The following is a 21,023-nucleotide window of genomic DNA, read 5'->3' on the forward strand; positions in this document are numbered from 1 at the left end:
TTATTGAGGGCGTGAGAAAAAACCTTACTGAAGCAACAGCCACAGTCATTGTCAGGTCGAACCACAAACATCACTAAAATAACCTGTGATTTACCTTCTTGTAGCTTGGTGCAAAAGCAGTCCGGCTTAACCTATAGGCACTTTGAAAAGTATTTATGCAACACACAAACAGTAATAAAGTGAAAACACAACTACTTAGTTTAGAAAAATAAAGACCAACAAAAATGCAGTCAGCAGAACTGGAGTTATGAATTTATAAGGTTTTTAGTGAAAGCCTGCGCTTAAAAGATCGAAACGCCATCTGCAAGTATATGGTCACATTAGACCTGGCAAAGTCCAGAGTTAAGGTTGACTGTGATGAAGCCTGGGTCGAAATTGTGATGGAAAGTCCAGGAGAAGATAGAGTTCAGCAAGGCAAGGTAGCAGGTTTAGTCAAAGGAGCCATCGTTGCCTGGGACAGTGGGATGAAGTCTCAGTGAAGAGGCCAATGCAGGTGGGAAGAAGCTCTGAGTGGGAAAAGCTAGATTTCCAGGCTGAGGAGGTTGTCGTGGTCTGTGAGGAGACTATTATCATCGAGCCTGATAAAGATTACTACCTTTTGACTTCAACAACTTATTGGAAGTCAAAAACCTCCAGCGGTATGAAGCTGCTAGCCATAGCCAAAGAGGGCACCACAAGGCCCAATACAGTCAGTGGAGGTCCCACTCAATGGGATTTGCTGCTGCGGATAAGAATGTCCATTACAGGTAAGGGGTTAACCCAATACAAGTTTGTGGACCTGGGTACAGTCCGATATAGAAAAACAATGGTCCTCAAGCCAATCAATCATTAAAGTAAAATCACTTACAATTTCTTTGTTTATGAGCTTAACTAAATTCCACGCTCTTGGAGAGAAACAATACTTCTACATAAGGATTATATATCATGAAAAAGGATGTGCAGCAACTGAATTTGTGTGAAACAAAAGAAATGTATTCCAATCGATAAAGCTTTTTCAAATTTTATGCAAAAAATGTTTGAAGAGGTTGCTCCAGGAGGAACGTGCAAAGGAGAAAAGGTGCCCAAATGTTGGTGGGTGGGCAGATAATCCCAGAGTGAAGATGAAGAGAATTAGGAAAGTTCAATGTGGGATTGATTCAACGTATCAATCTTAGTGGCCTGGCCCAACAGTATTTTACATGGTCTATTTACATACATGTTTTTACAATCACAGATTATCATGTGAGGCACGTAATAGGTAAGGGTTGGATGGGTCCATGTGCATGTGTATATATTCGTTGACGTTTCGACTCAGCTTGTGGCACATGGGGAGGTTGAGCCTTGGCCTGTGAGTCTTCCTCAGGACGGGGATGTTGGGGAATTAGGAGGCAACCAACACGTGGTTTAAGAACCTCATCTAATGGAGAAAGAGGGTGGCTATCAGTACATCATGTAAGTTGACACATCTGATAAAAGAGTAACTGTACATTAAATAAGAGGCTTTCCCGCATGAGAAACATTGCGGATAAGAACGTAGCAGGAACTACCACACAGTCAAGCTGACCGGCGAAGTGCCTTGAGTGGATCAGCTGGCAGGTAGGTCCTGGTCTTCTGTCGGTTCACCTGGCAATTTTTGGTGAGAATTGTTTTAAGTCCTAACCTTTAGGGTTAGGCAGGAGCAGCACTCTAATACCACTTCGAATGGTCCAAAACCTGGGGGAATAAAATGGGGGGCTTAGGCCTCACTCCAAAGGTGGCCAGGGACATAGTTCTATGTCCTTGAAGTTTGTTATGTTCCTGCAGATCGAACAGGAGGCCAGTCAATTAATTTGTGGAGTCACTCTGGTAGCCCTGAGATCAAGCAGGAATACAGCCCTCGAGCAGCAGGGCAGTCATCGGGGGAGCAAGGCAGGGCTAAAGCAGCAGCCCAGTTCCCTGGTAGCAGCAGGTCAGTCCTCTGGGGACCAAGGCTGGCCTCAAGCAGCATGGCAGTCCTCTGGAGGTCCTGGCAGTCCTTCTGAGGTCTACCACAGGTCCAGGGGTTGAAGAGTTGTTCTGAGGGTGCAATATTTATACCTGGTGCCATCCTTTGAAGTGGGTGAATATTATAGGCTAACCCCACATCTGGTTCTGGGAAGTTGTTCCCTTCTTCTGCCATGACTCAAGACATCTGGAGTAACAAAAGGCTAGTGTTGGGTTCCTTTGTGTCTCTTGGAAGCAAGCCCTTTGAAATGTAAGTGCAGCAGGGAAAAGCTCCTCCCCCAACTATCCTGGCAGGATGGCCCAACATCTAGTCCCCCTCTGTCTCACTGTCTGGTAGAAATACACAAAGCACAAGATCTAAGGTAATCACAATAATGTGACCCAGGGCACTGGCAGTAGGCATCAAATGGTCAGGCCAAGAAAATGCCAACTTTCTAAAAGTGGCATTTTCTGAATTGACATAAATTGCGATTTTTCCATCAAAGAGGATTTTAAATTACAATTCTTTTGAGTCCACACATGATATTCCCACCTGCTCCCAATTAAAATCACTTATTAAATGTAAAAAGGTAGCCCAGCATTATCTAATGGGAGAGATGGGCCAGGCAGTAGTGAAAAATGAACCAGGACATGCAGAACTTAAAAACACATGTCCTACTTTTTAAATAACATGCACCGTGCACTATGAGCACTTTTGGGATCACCTTAGGGTGGCTTATATGTATTAAAAAGGAAGGTTTAGGCCTGGCAAACGGTTCATTTTGCTAGCTCAAATTGGCAGCTTCAAACTGCACTACAGTCTGCAGTGGCAGGCCTGGACATGTTTTAGAAGGCTACTTTAGTGTGTGGCACAATGAGTGCTGCAGGCCCACTAGTAGGATTTAATTTACAGGCTCTGGGTACATGTAGCACCATGTACTAAGGGCTTAAACATAAATTAAGTGAGTTAATCAGGCGTAAGCCACTGTCAGCATTTTTAAAGGAGAAAGCACAACCACTTTAGCACTGATTAGCAGTGGTAAAGTCCTAATGTCAACAAAAATGAATTTCAGAAAAGAGGGGGGGGTGGAGGCAACACGTTTGGAAGAAGACCACATCAAGGATGTCAGGTCTAACATATATGATGACAGCAATTATGTCATCAAAGGCATGGGTATACACACGCTCATGTTTGAACGGCATTGGGTTTAGGATGAAGTACTATGAAATGATAGCCTCCCCCACATTTGTCCTAAAAGTCAGTCTTTTCTTTTCTACATTTCACTGTGTCCTCAGTCGAGATTCTTGTCAAATACTTTTTACCCATTAAATCAATTACACTTGTTTAGGCCCTAAATGAATCATAAATTAAAATCTTCAGATTTCCTTGAAGACTATTGCTCCTGCCCTCTTTTGTATAATTTTGCAGACTCTCTTTTCACCAGTTGGTTCCAAATTAATATCAATTTGACATAAAAATATATTAATTTGCAAGCCCCTCCAACCTTGGATTCCTTATTTGTTGACAGTCTACCACACAAATGTAGTTCTGGACCAGTTGAGTGCTGGAGGGTCCTCCCCCTCACAGCCATCATTGCTGACCATCCCATTCTGAATTCCCCACACTGCCCTTTTTTTCTCATCACGGGTATCCACCTCCCCCTCCATAACATCGCATCTGCCTGAAGTGCTTATTATCTTTCAACCTTCTTGCCAGTTGTATCCCATGGATCAGCTCTCTTATGTTCCAAAGTCTATTTCTTCTGCTGGCCGCTTCACCTTCAGAATCTCCTTTCGCCTGAAGTCTCTTTCACTAAAAGGGCTGCTTTGGAAGTGCTGGTGCTCCTCTTTCTTGCCTTCTCTATTAATTCATTGACTCTCAAGAGAAGTCCCTATGATGTGTCTCTTCTAGTGGAGAGTGGTGCTGCTGTGTGAATCTTCAAAATGCTGCTTCTTTCTAGTTTATAAAAAATAATCGTGACAGGTAACCACATCGTTGCTCCACACCCTCTCTAATTAAACAAACTTCAAATTAGTAACCATTCATTCACTCCTTTGTGATCACAGTTACACCATTTGGTGTCAACAGTAAAAGGAATGCAGTTGTGGCTCTTACTAGCCATGACATCCAGCCCTTAATATTGGAGCAATTTGTAGCCCTCTGCCTTCTAAAAGTTGAGCTTGAGGAGCTGGCTCGTTTTGAGAGTATTTGCGGTAAATACCTAAATATTTGTTGTCAGTTTTACTACTTAACTTCTTTCTGGTCCTGGTTAAGTATGGTTCTTTAAACACTAATATCATGTTTGTGAGGCTGGGTGAATTTAAAGTGTTTACATTTTAGCAATTTTTATTATTGGGACCATATATAATGAAGCTTACTTCTTATTTTTATATATCTACAGGCTCAAATTGAAGCTGTTTACATTAAACTTGAAAATGTCCGAGGTATGTTTGAGAATCGGCAGGCTTTTCTGAAAAGGCAGGCAGACAAGCACGTGAGGCCAGTCCAGCTTGTTGCACCGCGACCAGAAAACCAACCGAGAGCCAGGTCTCCGTTATTCTCTCCCAAGCACGGTAAGGAATGGAATTGCAATATTCCTGTATATGGTAACCAGGTAAAGAATACGTTTGGAGTATTCTTCTGAGTGCTTAAAAAAATCAGTTCACAGCTTCATGCTGGACTTGCACATCAGAACTCCAAGTTACTTTTTTATGTTAAATTAGTAAAGTTTTATATTCAAAAAGGGGAAATGAGATGGGGGGCAATTTCTACTCAAGAAGAGTAGGAGGTCCAGCACAAACCGGAGCCCCAGTGAAGACGTCAAAGGAGGAGTGTTTTGCTGTTCCTCAAGTGGGAGTGTTAGAAGTCACACCTTAGCTGGAAACCACAGAGTCTCATTGAGATCTACAGTTGGAAATCCATTTTGTCGGGTCGGCGGTGCAATACCCAATGGGCTCACCTCAAAGAGGGGCACTTTACCGGAGATCTTTTATCCAACAGCCATTATGTGAAGTGTGGGTATGGGGCCAGGAAAGTGTAGACGTAGTAGTGAGTTTAAAAGGGGGCTGGGAGTACCTGAAGTAAAATGTTATTCAGGGGGTCTCCTGCCCTCATAAAAGCAATATAACCGGCACTTATTGCAGTATAATGTCTCCTATTTATGTGTCAGTTAGTGAGGAATAGTGGTAAAGATCTCCGGTAAAGTGTCCCTCTTTGAGGTGAGCCCGTAGGGTATTGCACCGCCGACCCGACGAGGAGCAGCCCATATGATGAAGCATGACACCTGCAAGGGTGTGTGAGAGCATTAAAATCCAACACATGGATTTCCAACTGTAGATCTCAATGAGACTCGGTGGTTTCCAGCTAAGGTGTGACTTCTAGCACTCCCACTTGAGGAACAGCACAACACTCCTTCTTTGACGTCTCCAAATTAGTAAAGTTGACACCCTACATGTAAGTCTGTTATCAACTTGTATATTCTCCTTTCATGAAATCGCTTTCTCATATATCAAAAGGAAAATATCTAGACCATTAAATGACATATTTGTAGTGATGTAATTCCAGTTATAACTCCATTATCACTCAATTAAATGAATCTTCACAAAACTTTACGAAAGCAAAGTTCTTCCACCTCCGTTCCTTTCTGGAAAGTTTTTGGGTTATCTGCCAAGTGGGGTGCTGAGAAGAAGGGGTGTCCCAAAACACAATTTCCCCATTTACTTCTCCATAGCAAAATTAGACCCTGCTTCAGCAAAAACGGCTGAAAGGAATTATGCCACATTTGGGAGATAGCTAGTGTGCTTGTTTTGATTTGGTGTAATTCATTTTAGTTGTTTTCTAGAAATGATGGCTCAAAAACATTGTACATTTTATACCGCAGACCATTCATTAACGGATCCATCTCGGAGGCTCTGCAGATCCAGCCACACTCTAATTTGTTGACCGCAATTATTTGCAATGTGTACGTGAATCCACAAGCCTGACAGCAGGGTCCATTGGCTGGCCACAACCTGAGTAAAATGTGCCCGCCATTTTAGGAGTAGGAGTCGTCATAAATTAGCGAATCAAGAGGAGTGCCTGAAAAAAAATTAAAGGAGGGTGGCCACCCATAGGGGTTGGCCACACAGAGGGGGAGCCAACATGCCTTCCCGGTCCACAGCATCATGGGCAGTGAAGGAATGTCTGCTCCCAGTCAATGGGAGATTTAAAAATGCCTCTGCCTGGTGAGCGGACTTCTGTTTACCTGCCCAGGGATTGTGTGGTTTGAGTACTGGGCTTGGCCCCAGGCCAGGCCCTGCATCCAGCTCCACTCTGGACATGGCCAATGGCTATGCATGGTGGGACGGTTCCCCGTGGGGGGTTGGGAACAGGGCCTGGCTGTAAGCCAAGCCCTGCACCTTCCCCACACCACACGTGGTCAAAGGCCATGCAAGGTTGGATGCACCTGCAGGAAGTTGGACAACATGGCCTGAACACAGCACAGGACAGAATAACACAATAGGTGCCGTTGTGGTGGGGGGCACCCACAGGGAGTTGGGTGCTCAAACTCACACCTGACAAGGCTATGAACAACCTATTCCAAGTTAAAAAAAATGCTGAAATTCACTGAAAAAAGACAAAGGTTAAAGTGACCGTTATAGTTAGGTATTTAAAAAAATGTAGTCATTCACTGAAAAAAACAAGGGTCAAAGGGACGTTATAGTTAGGTGAAAATGTGAGTTGAAACCACACAGTTTTTAATAAACAAAATTACTGAAATTCTCCAGTTACAGGTATCTCAAGTAACTATAATCATGCCCTAAAGTAACTATAGTTCATGCCCTAGCCATGCACTGTTGTGGCATCCTGCTTGTGAAAGGAATCCCTAAGGGCCTGTTGTGGAAGGCTCAGGGACATCAAAGTCTTCCTTCTGCATGCTTTTGCTTTCATTGGGAAAGTTCTAGTACCTGCACCGTATTTAAAAAGCTACTGGTGCTCATACCTCATTCGGCAAAGTCTGCGTGCTTTGTCCTTTACTTCGCACAATCTGAAGAGAGTTCTGGTGCTGGCTCGCTAAATTTCACTGGCCTGGAGCTTGAACGCAGTTTTTTGCAAAATAGCTGTGTGCCTCGTTTTCCTGCTGCCTCTTGTCTGCTTATGAGGACCTGTGGAGCTTTCCCCTCTTGAAGAGCGTGGACCGCAACCGAGCCACTGCCCGTTGTGCAGAGCTGAGAGGTTTTCTGCCATTGAGTGAGCAAATTGATACCGCTCTCCAGCTGGGCGGCCGTGCTGGTATCGGCTAACATTGCCTAGCAGCAGCAACTCCCTCCAGGCTGCCCGAGGCACACAGAGGGAGAAGCGACCCTGCCCAGTTCCACTCCCAGCCCCGCCCATCGTGGGACAGAGCTGAGGCAGGGAACCACTGAGACCCCACGTAGGGTAGTTCAAGGATTCCGACTCACCGGGCTGCGGGTTAGTCTGCTTGTTGGTACGCCAAGGATGCACCAGGTGAGGTCTCCTCACCAGCTGCGCTGTGTTACTCTGCAGCAGCTGCCCCTCTGTGTAATCACAGGCCGCTATCTCAGAGGTGGGCGGGCAATGCCGGGGTTGGACGCTGGAGACCGGGAGAGGGCTCTTGCATGTCCAGGCATCTTCACCTGCAACTGCACTGCGGTATTGTGTGAAGTTGCCGCTCTCATACCTTTGTGGGGCATTTGACAAACTAGCTCAGTTAGCAGGTCGGGGTGGTAATCCTCAACGGAGGTCCCGATCCTGCTCATGGTATTTGGCAGTTAACTTACCCCCTATACAAGAAGTGCAGAAATGCATATTTTAACATGCCAGATGGGAATTTGTGCACAACGGCATCTGGGGAGTAGGTGTGGGGGTAACTGCTACCTTTTCGGACCCTACTGTTATGATGTAGACCGTTTACTGCCCAGAGCCCCAAGTATTATATTCAGGATCTGCCTATTACGCAGGGTTGTTGCTTTTATGATATTCTCCTCCGACATGTGCAACTTACAATTCTTGCTTCAGTGCACTACATGCATTATGAAAATTGCCTCAGGGTAAAGTGATGATGGTTTATGACCTTAGGTGCACCTTTATGACAAGTGCCTAGTGGCGCAGTGATTTATGTGATGTGGTCTAATGTACTTTACATGTTACGAAGTGATTTATAGTCTGTGTTTTTATGTGCAATACAAAGAATATTTTTGGTGTGCCTAGTGTCACTGGTGTGTGTGTGTATGTTGCCTCTATGATAAGCCTGACTGCTCTGCTAAGCTACCAAGGGGGCAAGCAGGGGTTATCACTCCCTTACCCTGACTAGAGTGGTGGGTTCTGCCTTGCTTAGGTGTATACCCTAGCCAACCAGAAACCCCATTTCTAACAGGCAGTAGCTGCATTAAGTGGGCCTGGGCTCGGCTGCCACCTGGGAAAACCTACCAAACCCAGACATTTCTGAAAACTAGACACCCCCAGTAGTGCAGAGTGGTATTCTAGTGTAGATCTGATCACATTTCTTACCCACAGTTCCATGCAAATCTCGAACTTTGCTTAAAAATCACAAATTGTCCTTGCATTTCTGGACATAAACGTCCAGAATTCACATGGATCCAGAAAATTCCTACCATTCAGCATTCCCCCACTTGTCCTGAAAAAAACCCTGCCCCAGTTTTGTGGCTGGGCCTTGAGCGTGCATACTAAAGGGTCATTGGGATTCCTCTCAGGAAAAAAGTATTCAGGTAGTCCAAATGCAAGTTACACTGCGCCCAGCACCACTCACTGTAGCGTTGGCCCGACTCTCACAGAGAACTGCTTCCATCATGCACAAGTCTACAACACTTCACCTTTTAGATGTGGATTGATGCCGGTATGTTGCTTCCTGCTAACCACTTATCACCAGGGAAGGAAAAACAGTTCATTCAGTGCCGAGGAGCTGGGTATAAAGTGTTCTTTATTTCTGCAAAATTAGATAACAGATAAAACTGGAAGCACAAGACAGGGACGAATGGTGACTCTTATTATCCGCTCCCAATTCAATTTTACGCCACCATTCCACATGACTCACCAACATTCCCTACAGACTGCATCACACAATGAGGATACCACAGAAGGAGATAAACTCACCACTTGAAATTACAGATAATGTAAAAAGGACAACTTTGCATAGCACAGCCCTAGATTCAATCGTCATGGAGCGTCAAAGAGCACAGATAGGATTGTTATGTTAACCACATTATTTTACACAATTTGGATAACAAGTTCTACTCATTTGGAATATAAAAGTTGAAGGTGTCAATTTTGGAAGTTTTAACTTACCCTTTCACCATATAAAGTCATTGATTCTTTTGATCAGGTAATAATTGTAAATTTTTTGATTGTGTTAGGTAACATCCCAACTTATTTTCCACCCAATGCCCGCAGACGACGATTGAGATCCATGTCCTTTGGCAAATTGATCAAACTCCTTTCTATAGAGAACAATGGACACAAACCTAACCAATGCTCAACAGAAATAAAAGACAAAAAAAGACAAAAAAATAGAAATGAATGTGTTGACATGCTCTCCTCACTCATACTTTTGTTGTCAGCAGCTGCAGCCCATCCATAAAGGCGAAGGGGCCACTCCCCCACACCTTCTTACCCCACAGTGAGGCTAAACAATACAGGTATTAATAGAATGGTAGAAAGCATGGGGAGCAGATGCACTAGAATCCCCATTGGGAACAAACACGATAGTGGTGTTCCAAGATGAGATGCAGTAGTGGACTCAATTATAGCAGGAACAACAAATGAGCCGCTTTTCACTGAAACAGTAGTTTGTGTGCTTGGACATGAAGGCACCTACAAAACAAACCTGGTACTGCCATAGTACAGGTATCTTTCGGCTGATATCTACTCTAGTAGGCACATAGTAGTATAGGCAAGGTAAAACAGACATAAAATGGATGGTGCGTGTATGCATTTGTGTAACTGCTGTATTGTAGATTCAACAAAATCTAATAGTACAGGTATCTTTCGGCTGATATCTACTCTAGTAGGCACATAGTAGTATAGGCAAGGTAAAACAGACATAAAATGGATGGTGCGTGTATGCATTTGTGTAACTGCTGTATTGTAGATTCAACAAAATCTAATTTATTACATATACATGAACTTTGGAGATTTTAAACACAGTTGCGATTACATTTTTCATGCATTTCTATAAAGTTTTTTTAAAGCATTGGATGCTGCTTGTTTGCTGATATAAGATATTTTTGCCTGACAAACAGTTAAGCACATAAAGGACAATGTAACCAGATTGAATGTAAGGCAGGCCAGTGGCATGTGGAGATGGTTAGAACGGAGGCTGGCTTACCATGACTCTGCAAGACATCTAGGTGTCATTCATGGGTTCTGTTAACGACTTTATGACGCAGTGGTAGATTCTTTATACAAAGAAATGTGAAGCCCTCAATATCGTTTCTCTCCAGCACATGTTGAGCCCCCACAAATTCCTTAGCAGCTTTTGCGGTGGTATATTACTGGTAAATAAAAAACTCACAAGGTTTACCTTCAAATTTTCAGAGATTTGGGTTTTCTCAAAACTAAGCCTACAATAAAACGAGTCATACAAACCCTTATACATTATAAGCTATAATTGTCAAATGGAAACACCTATATTTATATGTATAATTTATGTGCTTGAACAACAAAATGTGTTTTCTTTCATGCATTGCTTAGAACTGGGCTTTCCTAATAATTCACAATTTTGATTGTCTAGTTTGATACAATATGATTCATTAATCCGCTTGGAATTCACATTTTAAAATTAATTGTATATCTTATACCTTATATGTTTGTTGTGGGTTTTCTCCTAAAGGTGTGGACTTTAATTCAAGTTTGAAGTTCTCCTTTGACATTACGCTACCTGGAAAAAAAGCGACAAGAAAAACACAGGGTTCGCGTAAGGTAACATTATATCTTGACTGCACAACAAGCTTCATATGTTGTTTAATGGTCTTTTATTGCTTAATGAGTGTAAAATAAACAATTAAAATTCAGGGGAAAAATGAGACGTGGAAAAACCTTGGTATCTAGGAAAAATTAACTTAAGCTGAAAAACATGTGTCTGTTTTTTAAAGACTTATATATCTCTATATTTTTGTCTGATCTATTCTGCTATATTTCACTCTGTTTAAATATGTCCACTTTCCTGACCAGCAAATCGTGGGTGAAGTTCACACCCACATTATTTCTCAGCCATATATATAAGACCTTCCTTTCCTTTCTTCTGTATGTATCCACAAGGCAAGGTACAGATGCCGCTGTAGGTGTTAATATATTTGAGTACAAAATTCTTTGGGTAAACCGGAAAAGCACTCTGTCTTATTTTGCCCTAGAGGACTGATGCCTTGCTTTGGGGAAGGAGTGTGCAACAGATGTCCAATAGGCTTGATCAATGCCGGAATTTCAGCAAAGTGATAATTTGTATACAGTTAATCCAAATAGTACTTATTTACATAGAGGTTATCCTGAAAAAGTGCCATGGATCTATTCATATTACAAAAGTGCTTCGAGGCCGCAACAGGCACTTAAGCTGGTTATTTGGTGATCCTGAGGCATTTTTGAATTACAGTAGGTAGCTGTTACAAAGACTGATGTGACGATTTCTGTGATATAGTCTGGGTAGGTGCATGTTTTGTGTCTACGGAATCTCAAGTGGACATTCCCGGATTTGCAGTCATGGAAATGAGAGCCTATACATGCCCTTCACCTGCACTATATTACAGATGTGGCTACTGTAGCAAATAGGTTTTGGGGAGGCACACTACCAAGCCAAGAAAGAGGTAGGCACCTATTGGTCTCCCAGAGACCTTCACGTTCATCCCTCTGCAGGATAGTGTAGTCACACACTGCACCCTTCTCTAGGATGATGCCTGACCCTCTCGAAATTCAAGTTAGTTCACTCTCAGTGGCAGAGGTGGTCTCAAATTGTGACTCTGTCTCTCCCTCCTGTGCCCTGTCTTGGGCATATGCAAACTCAGGAAGGAGTCCACATCTGGTGAAGATGTGCTCACAGCAGACCTTGACCTCTAGAGTAATGCATTCCAGTTTCGGTGCTTAAACAAATGTTTCCAATTGTGTAGAAACTTTAGGTTAAAAGGGGAAGGATCTTGAACATTAGAATGCTGCAGCAAAATTAACTTTACATTGCAGCGAAGGAAAATGCTGGTTGTATGCACAAGCACCAGGTATAGGACAGCAGACAAAGAAAAATAAATGTCTATGTTGTTTTCCAAGCACTCCACCTACAAATTCATGTCTCCTAATGTTATGAAGTTTGCACCAGTTTCACCAGACACACGAGTGCTGGTGTAAAGTAAAGTCTGTATTACAATCCACTGAAACAAGAAAATGTTGGAAGGTCATCGCAGTACAGTGGTTATATTTGGAGTGAGAGGTACTGGGCATTTAAAGGAAAGTACACACAGTGCATTATCAGTCAAATAAGTGGCCTCAGTGCTGGCTAGGGAGCTTTGAAAGCGGTGGGGCATAAATCCCTTCCTGACATTGAATTGAGCATGCCAATAAAAGATGCAAGTGAGTCCAGGATTTTTGTAGGTGAAAACAAGAAGTTGGAAAAATGTTAAAACCTCTGCCAAAGTTCGCAATTTATACACAATTTTCAGAAATAGAGTAAAATTGCTTGGATTCTGAAGGAGCACTAATGAAATTTTTGGTGATGTGCTAGGCGCAGCTCAAAATATTATTATACCATCCTAAGTCACCAAACCAAGTAAACATAGAGGAAATGGTAGGAAAGCCATGGATTGCTCAACATAATGACCTCTTAAAGATGTGTAGCTGAAGAGCAGTATGCATTAATGTATTGTTATGAACATCTGGTTATGAAAGGTCACAAACCCTATCACATTTCAAAATGTAAATGGTATCTTTCTCAACTTAATTTTTCTGACCATCCCCTTTTTAGTAGATTCTCGGTTATGTGTTAAGACTACATTGAAGATTTACACCACCATTATTGCAAGGGTAGCCAAAATTATGTTAAAATTGGATACCATAAATCAAGGCTGGGCTTTGGTTTTTCTGGAACAATCGCGATTGTGGCAATAATAAAATATGCCAGGATGGACCACTATTATGCCAGTTAAAGTAAATTGTTTTCCAGGAGCGTCCACGATCTAGCAAGCGCAAGACACTGTAATAGTTGGATAGCCAAAATATCTCGAAGAATGGGAACATACCGTGCTTAGTTGGGAAAATAATAAGTGCAAGTTGTCACCGTTTCCCTCAAACACCTGCGGCTAGTGCTTCAGAATGTTGGCCTTCATGAATACCAGGGTATGCTTAGTATTGATTCCTCCTCTTGCCTCTTTTGTCCACCATCCGGCACGTCTAGTCTCTTTTTTCACTCTCGCAGGTCATTTTTAATCACTTTTTTCTGCCTCTGTCACTGTCTTTTCATCATTCTTGTCCACCTTTTTCAACCTTTTCTCTCCCTTGTTCTGTGTCAAAGTTCGCTAATTAGGGGACGCTAGGTGGCGCTGGACCGTAATGGCCATGCTGACGTGAGGCTCCCGCCGATCCGGGCGTATTAATCCACATAAACCCCATCCTTTTTTACTTCTAAGGCTCCTACACATCGCTATCGGGTAGCGGAGGGTGTGCTGCCTGGCTGACCCGACTTTGGTGACTGTGGGCGATCTGAAGCTGCAGCTACAAGCTATGGAGTTCGGGGACGGAGCGAGGCGCGTCGGCTCGGAACGCCCCGCCGGGCGAGAAAATCACGCGAGGCTGCAAGGGCCTGATTACGGAGCGGCGCCCGGTCTAAGGCCACAGCGGGAGACCGATCAACGCAGACGCGTGCCGTGGGGCGAGCGAGACTGGCGCTGACACTCCAGGGGCAGAGGTGCGGGACGAAATCGCTCTGCCCTAAAAGACTGACAAAGGTGAGCTGGCGCCCAAACACATCTCTGGGAGCGATCGCGGATGAGGCCCATGTCCCATGTCCCGGTAGCTGCGGAGTGGCAGGGCAGGAGACACCAAGGACTTCAGGGGGACACTGCTTGGTGTACCAGCATTGCCTAGGCGCCTGAGAGAGGGAGACGACGCGCTTAGAATCAGCTGGCTGCTGCGAGTAATTTCCGAGGAGTAGCAGGCCTCCCGCCGCCATTTTGTGAGAAAGGTGGACACGCACTCTTCATAGCGGGAGTTGACACGGACACTGGCCGCCTAGGAAATTGAGATCAGCCCACACCTTTTTGCCTGGACACAAAGCCACCCCGGGGCGTACCCACGCTTGTCCATTTGCCCTCGCTGCCCAGTGCTGCCACCTCGTGCCAGATTCGGTCTGCCAGGTGGGAATACGGGGTAATCGGAGGGGCCGCATTGGAGCAGGGACCATGCGGAGAGAATAGCGGCGGGCAAGCCGGCTGCTTCCCTACGATGCAGATACCAGCTAGAAGCAGGCTGAAGATAACAGGCAGCTATGGGCAGGACGGAACCCAAACAGGTGAAGCTAACATTCGACACACGCAAAACGTCCAGCTCCAACTCCAAGGAACACGCCGACGATGACCCTCCGGAGACCAGAGATGAGGGGTGGAAGGCGCTGCTGGTGGGGATGCAGCAGAGCTTCTCCTCCATTGACTCTAAAATGGATGCCATGAGCAATAGACTGGAAGCTGTTGTGGCGAAACTGGATAAACATGAAGAACGGCTAAAGGAGGTGGAACACAGGGTGTCAGAACTGGAAGATGGAGCGAGGCCAGCAAGCAGAACATGCTGCAAATGGACAAATTGCTAAAGGTCATAGCAGACAAGAACGAGGAGTTGGAGGCCCACTCCCGAAGAAACAACGTACGAATGCTGGGCCTAGCAGAATTTACCAACACTGGGCGGCTGGAAGATTTTATGGAACGACTGCTAGCTGATTTATTTGGGAAAGACTCCTTCTCTGCACATATGGTCCTCGAAAGAGCCCATAGATCTTTGGCGACACGTCCCTCTGGGAGCCCCCCTCACACCCAGTGATCGTGCGGTTCCTGAACTACGGCGATAGAGACACAGTACTACGCTTGGCGTGAGAAAAAGGCGAAGTGCGGTATGAGAACACCACCCTATCCTTTTATCCCGACTTTACCCAAACCGTGCAGGAAGTCAGTCGCAAATTCATAGCGGTGAAGAAAAAATTGCAATCCCAAGGCATTCAGTACGCTATGCTGTATCCCGTGAGGTTACGGATCCATCATTGTGGGACACCGCACATCTTCAGCACATCACAACAGGCGGAGGAGTATCTTAAGCGAGACAGACAATCGGCTTCCCGGGAAGAGGCCATGCAACGACGCTCACGATCCCACTCACCACAGACGGAGCCAGCTTGACACCGAAGGCCTACATAAGAAGCTATTCCCGGCAGCATTGCCGCTATGCTTTCTTTGGACGCTCTGCAGTTTGGTGAGGTATTACCACAACTTATGACATGTTTGAATACTTGGCAGCCCGGTCACTCGCCTCCATCCCGTCAGACCGACCCCTGTAGCTCAGGTGGTTGCGGATGGGTGCGATAGAGGGGCTGAGTGGTTATGGTGGGGGTCCCTAGTGGTCCCCAATTGAGGGTGTTCCCGCTTTCCTTTTTGAATGGTTCGACAGTTGAGAGTACAGAAGCTATTTGTTGAGGCGGTTGATGGTGAGGGGAGAGATGTTTTTTCCTGGCGAGTTGGGGCTGCCAGTGTGTGTGGTGGAGGGTGGGATGGGGGGCACAGTATGAAAGGTTTATTCTATGTGAGACAAAGAGACGAATGCAACCAAGAAAATACGCAGAATGCGATGAATGATAGCTATGACTGAGGACAACAATGATAGAACTGATCTTCACATCGTCTCCTGGAATGTGAGGGGATTGAATGACCCCAGGAAACGTAGGCAGGTGCTGGGATATTTGGATCGTCATCATGCCCACGTGGCTATGCTGCAAGAGACCCATCTTTTGCTGGGGAGTGAGCCCAGGTTCGCATCGCGATGGGCATCCCATAGCTGCTTTGCATCCTACTCAAGTTATTCTAGAGGGGTGGCCATACTTATTAAACGAGGTGTTAGATTTGTTGTAGGAGGGATGGACACGGACCCAGACGGGAGGTACTGTCTGCTGTGGGGCAGGCTACACTCGCACGACGTCGTATTCGCGAATTATTATGGGCCCAATGTAGACGATGCTCACCATTTGCTCACACTGTGGGGCAAGCTACACACACTTGGACCCAGATATGTTCTCTGGGGAGGGGACTTTAACACCGTGGTTGACCCCAGCCTAGATCGATCCCATGCCATTGCGGCACACTACACCACCACTCAACGCGCCTTGCAAGACATTGTAACATCTGATAACTTGCTGGATGCTTGGCGCTACTTACACCCCGCACGGATGGAAGGGACACACCATTCTGCGGTAGACAATACCTGGGCCAGGTTAGATTATGTGTTCATAACGAAGGGCATGGCACACTGGGTTGGTAAAGCGGCACACATGGCTAGAACGTTTTCCGATCACTCCCCTGTGTTAGTTACTGTGAGACCCCCGATAGATCTATCCCCCTTTATTAATTGGAGGCAGAACCCTCTACACTTGCTGGACGCTGTCTTTAGGGCAGAGATGGAGCAGGAGATTACTGAATTTTCCCCCAGAAATATGGACTCTGTGGCCAGTTTGACAACGGTGTGGGAGGCGTTTAAAGTGACTGTGCGGGGATGTGCATCTCCAAGGGAGGGGGCATATTGAAAGATCTCCGCCGGGACTTAAACAATCTGGAGAGCGAGCTGAGGGAGCTGGAGTGGGCGATACTTGGGGGGACGAGACGGGAGTGCTAAAGGCTAGCCTGAGAGAGAAAATGACGGAATACATGGAAGTTGCTGAGAGGGAATGTAAATTCCGGGGGGGGCACTGAGTGAGAGTATATGGAGAGGGACGACAGTCCTGAGAAGTCCCTTGCTGGAGCAGTAAGGCCCCCTAGATTTCGTAATTACATCACTGAACTGCAGGACGAGCAAGGAATGCTATGTAGGGCTCTCCCAGACCAAATGTCTACCCTGACGAAGTATTCTAAAAAGCTTTACACGTCACAGAGACAGAGGCAGAGCCCACTAGACCTCAGGGAATACTTTGAGGATGTTGCTCTGGCATGGCTGAGGGACACGCAGCGCAAATTCTTAGCTCACGACTTAGAAGTTGACGAGATCACGGAGCCAATAATGAACATGAAGTCTGGAAAAGCCCCGGGGTCTGATGGGATTCCCATAGACTTTTATAAGACCTACGTTTCCATCTTCGCACCCATACTGAAGGCAGTATTTTATGAGGCTCTGGAGGAGGGATGTCTACCTGCGACCATGAGGGAGGCAAAAATTTTGTCACTGCTTAAACCTGGCAAGTCTCCTGACCTGTGCGACTCGCACCGACCCCTATCGCTTCTTAATAGCGATACCAAAATGTTGGTAAAAGTGCTAGCTACGAGATTAAACCTTCTTCTGGAACGATTGGTGTTACCCGATCAAGCAGGGTTCGTGCCGAATCGGGCCACGGCTCATAACCTTCGGACTCTCCTGGCTGTACTACAGGATATAGATCCATGCAGCGCTGTGGTGGCTGTCTTCCTAGATGCCACCAAAGCGTTTGATTCCGTAGAGTGGGATTATGTGATGGGAACGCTGACGCACATGGGGCTGCCAGAACCTTTTCTATGCTGGATCAAATTGCTATATACGGCGCCTTGTGCCAGAGTTCCCCTTAATGGCTCCCGTTCGGAGACCTTCCAGATTACTAGGGGGACGAGGCAGGGATGCCCTCTCTCCCCGTTCTGTTTGCCATAGCTATAGAACCGCTAGCCGCTAAGCTGCGGCAACACCACAATCCTAGAGGCCTTCTATATCCTTCTAGGCAATTGTTAGTATCTCTCTATGCTGATGACTTAACGTTGTACATATATAAACCACAAGACAACCTTAACCAGTCTTACGAGAGATCACCACGTTTGGGGCAATAGCCGGGGTACAAATAAACTGGGGCAATTCTGCAGTTTTTTCCCTAACCAACCACACGCTCAAACACTCATTGGACTATCCGTTGACGTGGGAGACGGATGAATTTAAATACTTAGGGATTTACGTCACCAGAGATAAGGACGCTTTGATGCGGACGAACTATGGGCGTGCCTTGTCTAAGGTGACGGAAAACATCACTAGTTGGCTCAGGCACCCCTCTCGATGGCTGGGAGAATATCATTAATTAAAATGGTTATAGTGCCCAAATTTTTATATTTATTCATAAACATCCCTTACCACCCTGGTGCCCACTTTTTTAAAACAATGAAAACGCAATTGGTGCGGTTAATATGGGGGGTAAGCAAGCACGATTGAAGCTGGACACACTTACGCTGCCGTACTGTTTTGGGGGGTTTGATGTACCTGATTTTGAACAATATTATTATAGTGCACAGGCGCACTTCACAGTGTACTGGTTTCACCCTCCCCCATATATGCCTCATCTCGCGGTAGAAGATGGATACATGGCCCCAGTCCAGACATCAAGGTATGTGTTTACACCATACAAGGAAAAAGGCGGAGACCCATCCACTGTAGACTGCACTGTCAAAGCATAGCACTGGCTGGCGCGAGTTGAGGGGGTGCCCCAGATGTACTCCCCTAGAATACCTTTACGCTGCTGTCCCCTGCTGCCTGTTATGAATGAAAAGATGTGCCAAAACCTGTTAACTAAACTACAATATGCGACTTGGGGTGATTTATATCTTGGGGTGAATTTCGTACAAAAGACCAATTCTTTGGGGAATCTCCGTACTCATTTAAGGACCTCTTCCTTTACACCAGGCTTAGGCAGAGTGTACGGGCTAAGACCCCGGACTTTCCGAAGGAGCCGGAAACGTTTGTCTCCTTCCACTTAATGCTCCAGACAGAAGCCCCTGCGCATATTACTTCTTTGTTGTATGCGCGAGTACGTACCGCACCCCTGCGCTCACTAGTGAGGGCCAGAAGGGAATGAGATAAGGACTTTGACGAACCACTTACTGATGACCAGTGAGATATTGCTTGCCTTCAGACTGAAGCGGTCTCTGGAAGCAGTAGGTGACGTCTGCTACATTTCAAATTTCTACACCGGCTGTATCATACCCCGGCTAGGCTACATAAGCTCCATCTCCGAGATGATGATAGGTGCTCCCGTTGTGGTCAGGGACTGGCTGATTTCATGCATTTGGCATGGGAATGCCCTCAAATGGCCGCTTACTGGGGGGAGGTCTTTGCGGGACTAGCTGAGATGCTGGGGACTCCCATTGAGCCGAATCCCATCCGGGCCCGGCTGGGTCTGGTTGCTGATATAAAAACACCACACCGCAAATTCCTGGTAATGGGCACACTCCTGTCCCGGCGACAGGTAGCCTACAGATGGGGCAGGGACAGAGCGCCTAAATTTAAGGCGTGGATACATGACATGTCCACTTGGCAGTAGTATCTTCATGCATATGCAGAACAATTGCCACTGAAGTCCCGGCCTAGGAATATTTGGGGTCCCCTGATGTCTTATTTTTCGGGTCAGCACGCGGGGGATGAAAATGTCGCCACTGGAGCAGAGGCTACGTCTGAGGCTTGAATCAGGTATGTGACTGCGGTGGGAAAATGGTTGTGCTGATAATTGCAGAGAATTGGGGTAGCATGGGGGAGGGGAGGGTTGGGGGTATCCTATTGACCTGAAGTGACAAATTGCTTTTGTTCCAGGGACATTATCTCGCGGGAGAATACCATTACGAACGTTGTGTTTTTGGACTCAACTGCGGACAATTTGGTCGACCTTGTTCATCTCTCGGTTGTTCACCTTGGGAAATCTGGAGGGGAATAGTTTGGGGGGAGGGAAGGAAAGGGTGGGGAAGGGTGGGGGGAGTTCCTCCATGATAATGTATACATGAATCTAAGTTTAGTGCTGCATATTACCATATATCAATTTATACCTCATGCATTGTTGTACGACAAAGGTTTAAAAATAAATTAATTTGAAAAAAAAGTTTGATAATTAAAATTAAAGACCGGTCCCCGTAAAATGTGTGCCAGTGGACCCCCCCTTCAACCACCGCCTCAAATTAAGCAATATGTTACTGATGAGCAAACATAATGCATTATAGCCAGCGTATCACTAATAGTGCCCAGAAACATGTCACTGATGGGCCATCATTGATCACAAATAGCCAGAAGGCCCATGAGATTGCCCACAAATATGTCAGTGATGGGTCACAATGGCAAGATTAGCCAATATATCCCCAAGTGTGTCTTCAATATTTCAATGATGGTCCATCATGTCAGATTATTCAGTACAGTATATCATGACTTTTCTTATTAGTTTTAACTAGACTGTCCCTAGCAATGTGCACAATCTGTCATGGATAATTGGCTATGTCAATGTTAGCCAACATGTTTCCAAGTATGCCCCATATATTTCATGGATAAACCATAAAGTCAGTCATAAACAGCACGTCCCCAGGAATGCCAACATTTTGTCACAAATGGGTCACATTAGGTATGTTAGTGCCCTTCTGCCCAGAGCAACACACACACATGTGCAGAAATACACATGCGGGTACACACACACACACACACACACACACGCACACACAAATGCTCAGTCACCCACTCGTAGACTCGTAGACAATGACACATATTCATGTACACTAACATATGCTTACCCTCATTTATTCAGACATTCAAAAATTAGCACATGCCTAATACACAGGTGGCTTGACTTCTGTGACTCCCAATGTGATTGTATGAACACTAGTGAGCTTTCACAAAATTGGTAGGGCAGAGTCTGAAAGCCCATGTGGAGTATAGGCCAAAGAGAATAAAGCCAGGCAAGAGAATGTTTTATGTGAGTCGCTTATGTGAGCTCTGCATTTATACACTTAATGTTAACCTCTTCGCCGCGGCGTGAATTTCCCTGTGGTGCAAGGGGGGTGGGGTTGAGCGTGGCGCTCCGGTACTTTTGACGGCTCCCGGCCGTCATAAATGACTGTGGGTGTGTGCTCATGAAGGC

At 45.6% G+C, this 21,023-nt stretch overlaps 1 protein-coding gene across 1 annotated transcript in view; it reads left to right on the forward strand.

Annotated features, from left to right (window-relative positions):
* The window catches only part of MCF2 (MCF.2 cell line derived transforming sequence), a 1,062,111-nt gene that overhangs the window by 718,401 nt on the left and 322,687 nt on the right, over positions 1 to 21,023 (forward strand). Inside the window, exons 13-14 of the mRNA XM_078688611.1 lie at positions 4,344 to 4,515; positions 10,791 to 10,879. Of these exons, the coding sequence (XP_078544737.1) occupies positions 4,344 to 4,515; positions 10,791 to 10,879 (261 nt within the window). The remainder of the gene's footprint in view (positions 1 to 4,343; positions 4,516 to 10,790; positions 10,880 to 21,023) is intronic.

Source organism: Lissotriton helveticus, chromosome 4_1 (genome assembly GCF_964261635.1).
Source record: "Lissotriton helveticus chromosome 4_1, aLisHel1.1, whole genome shotgun sequence".
Classification (NCBI taxonomy): Eukaryota; Metazoa; Chordata; class Amphibia; order Caudata; family Salamandridae; genus Lissotriton; species Lissotriton helveticus.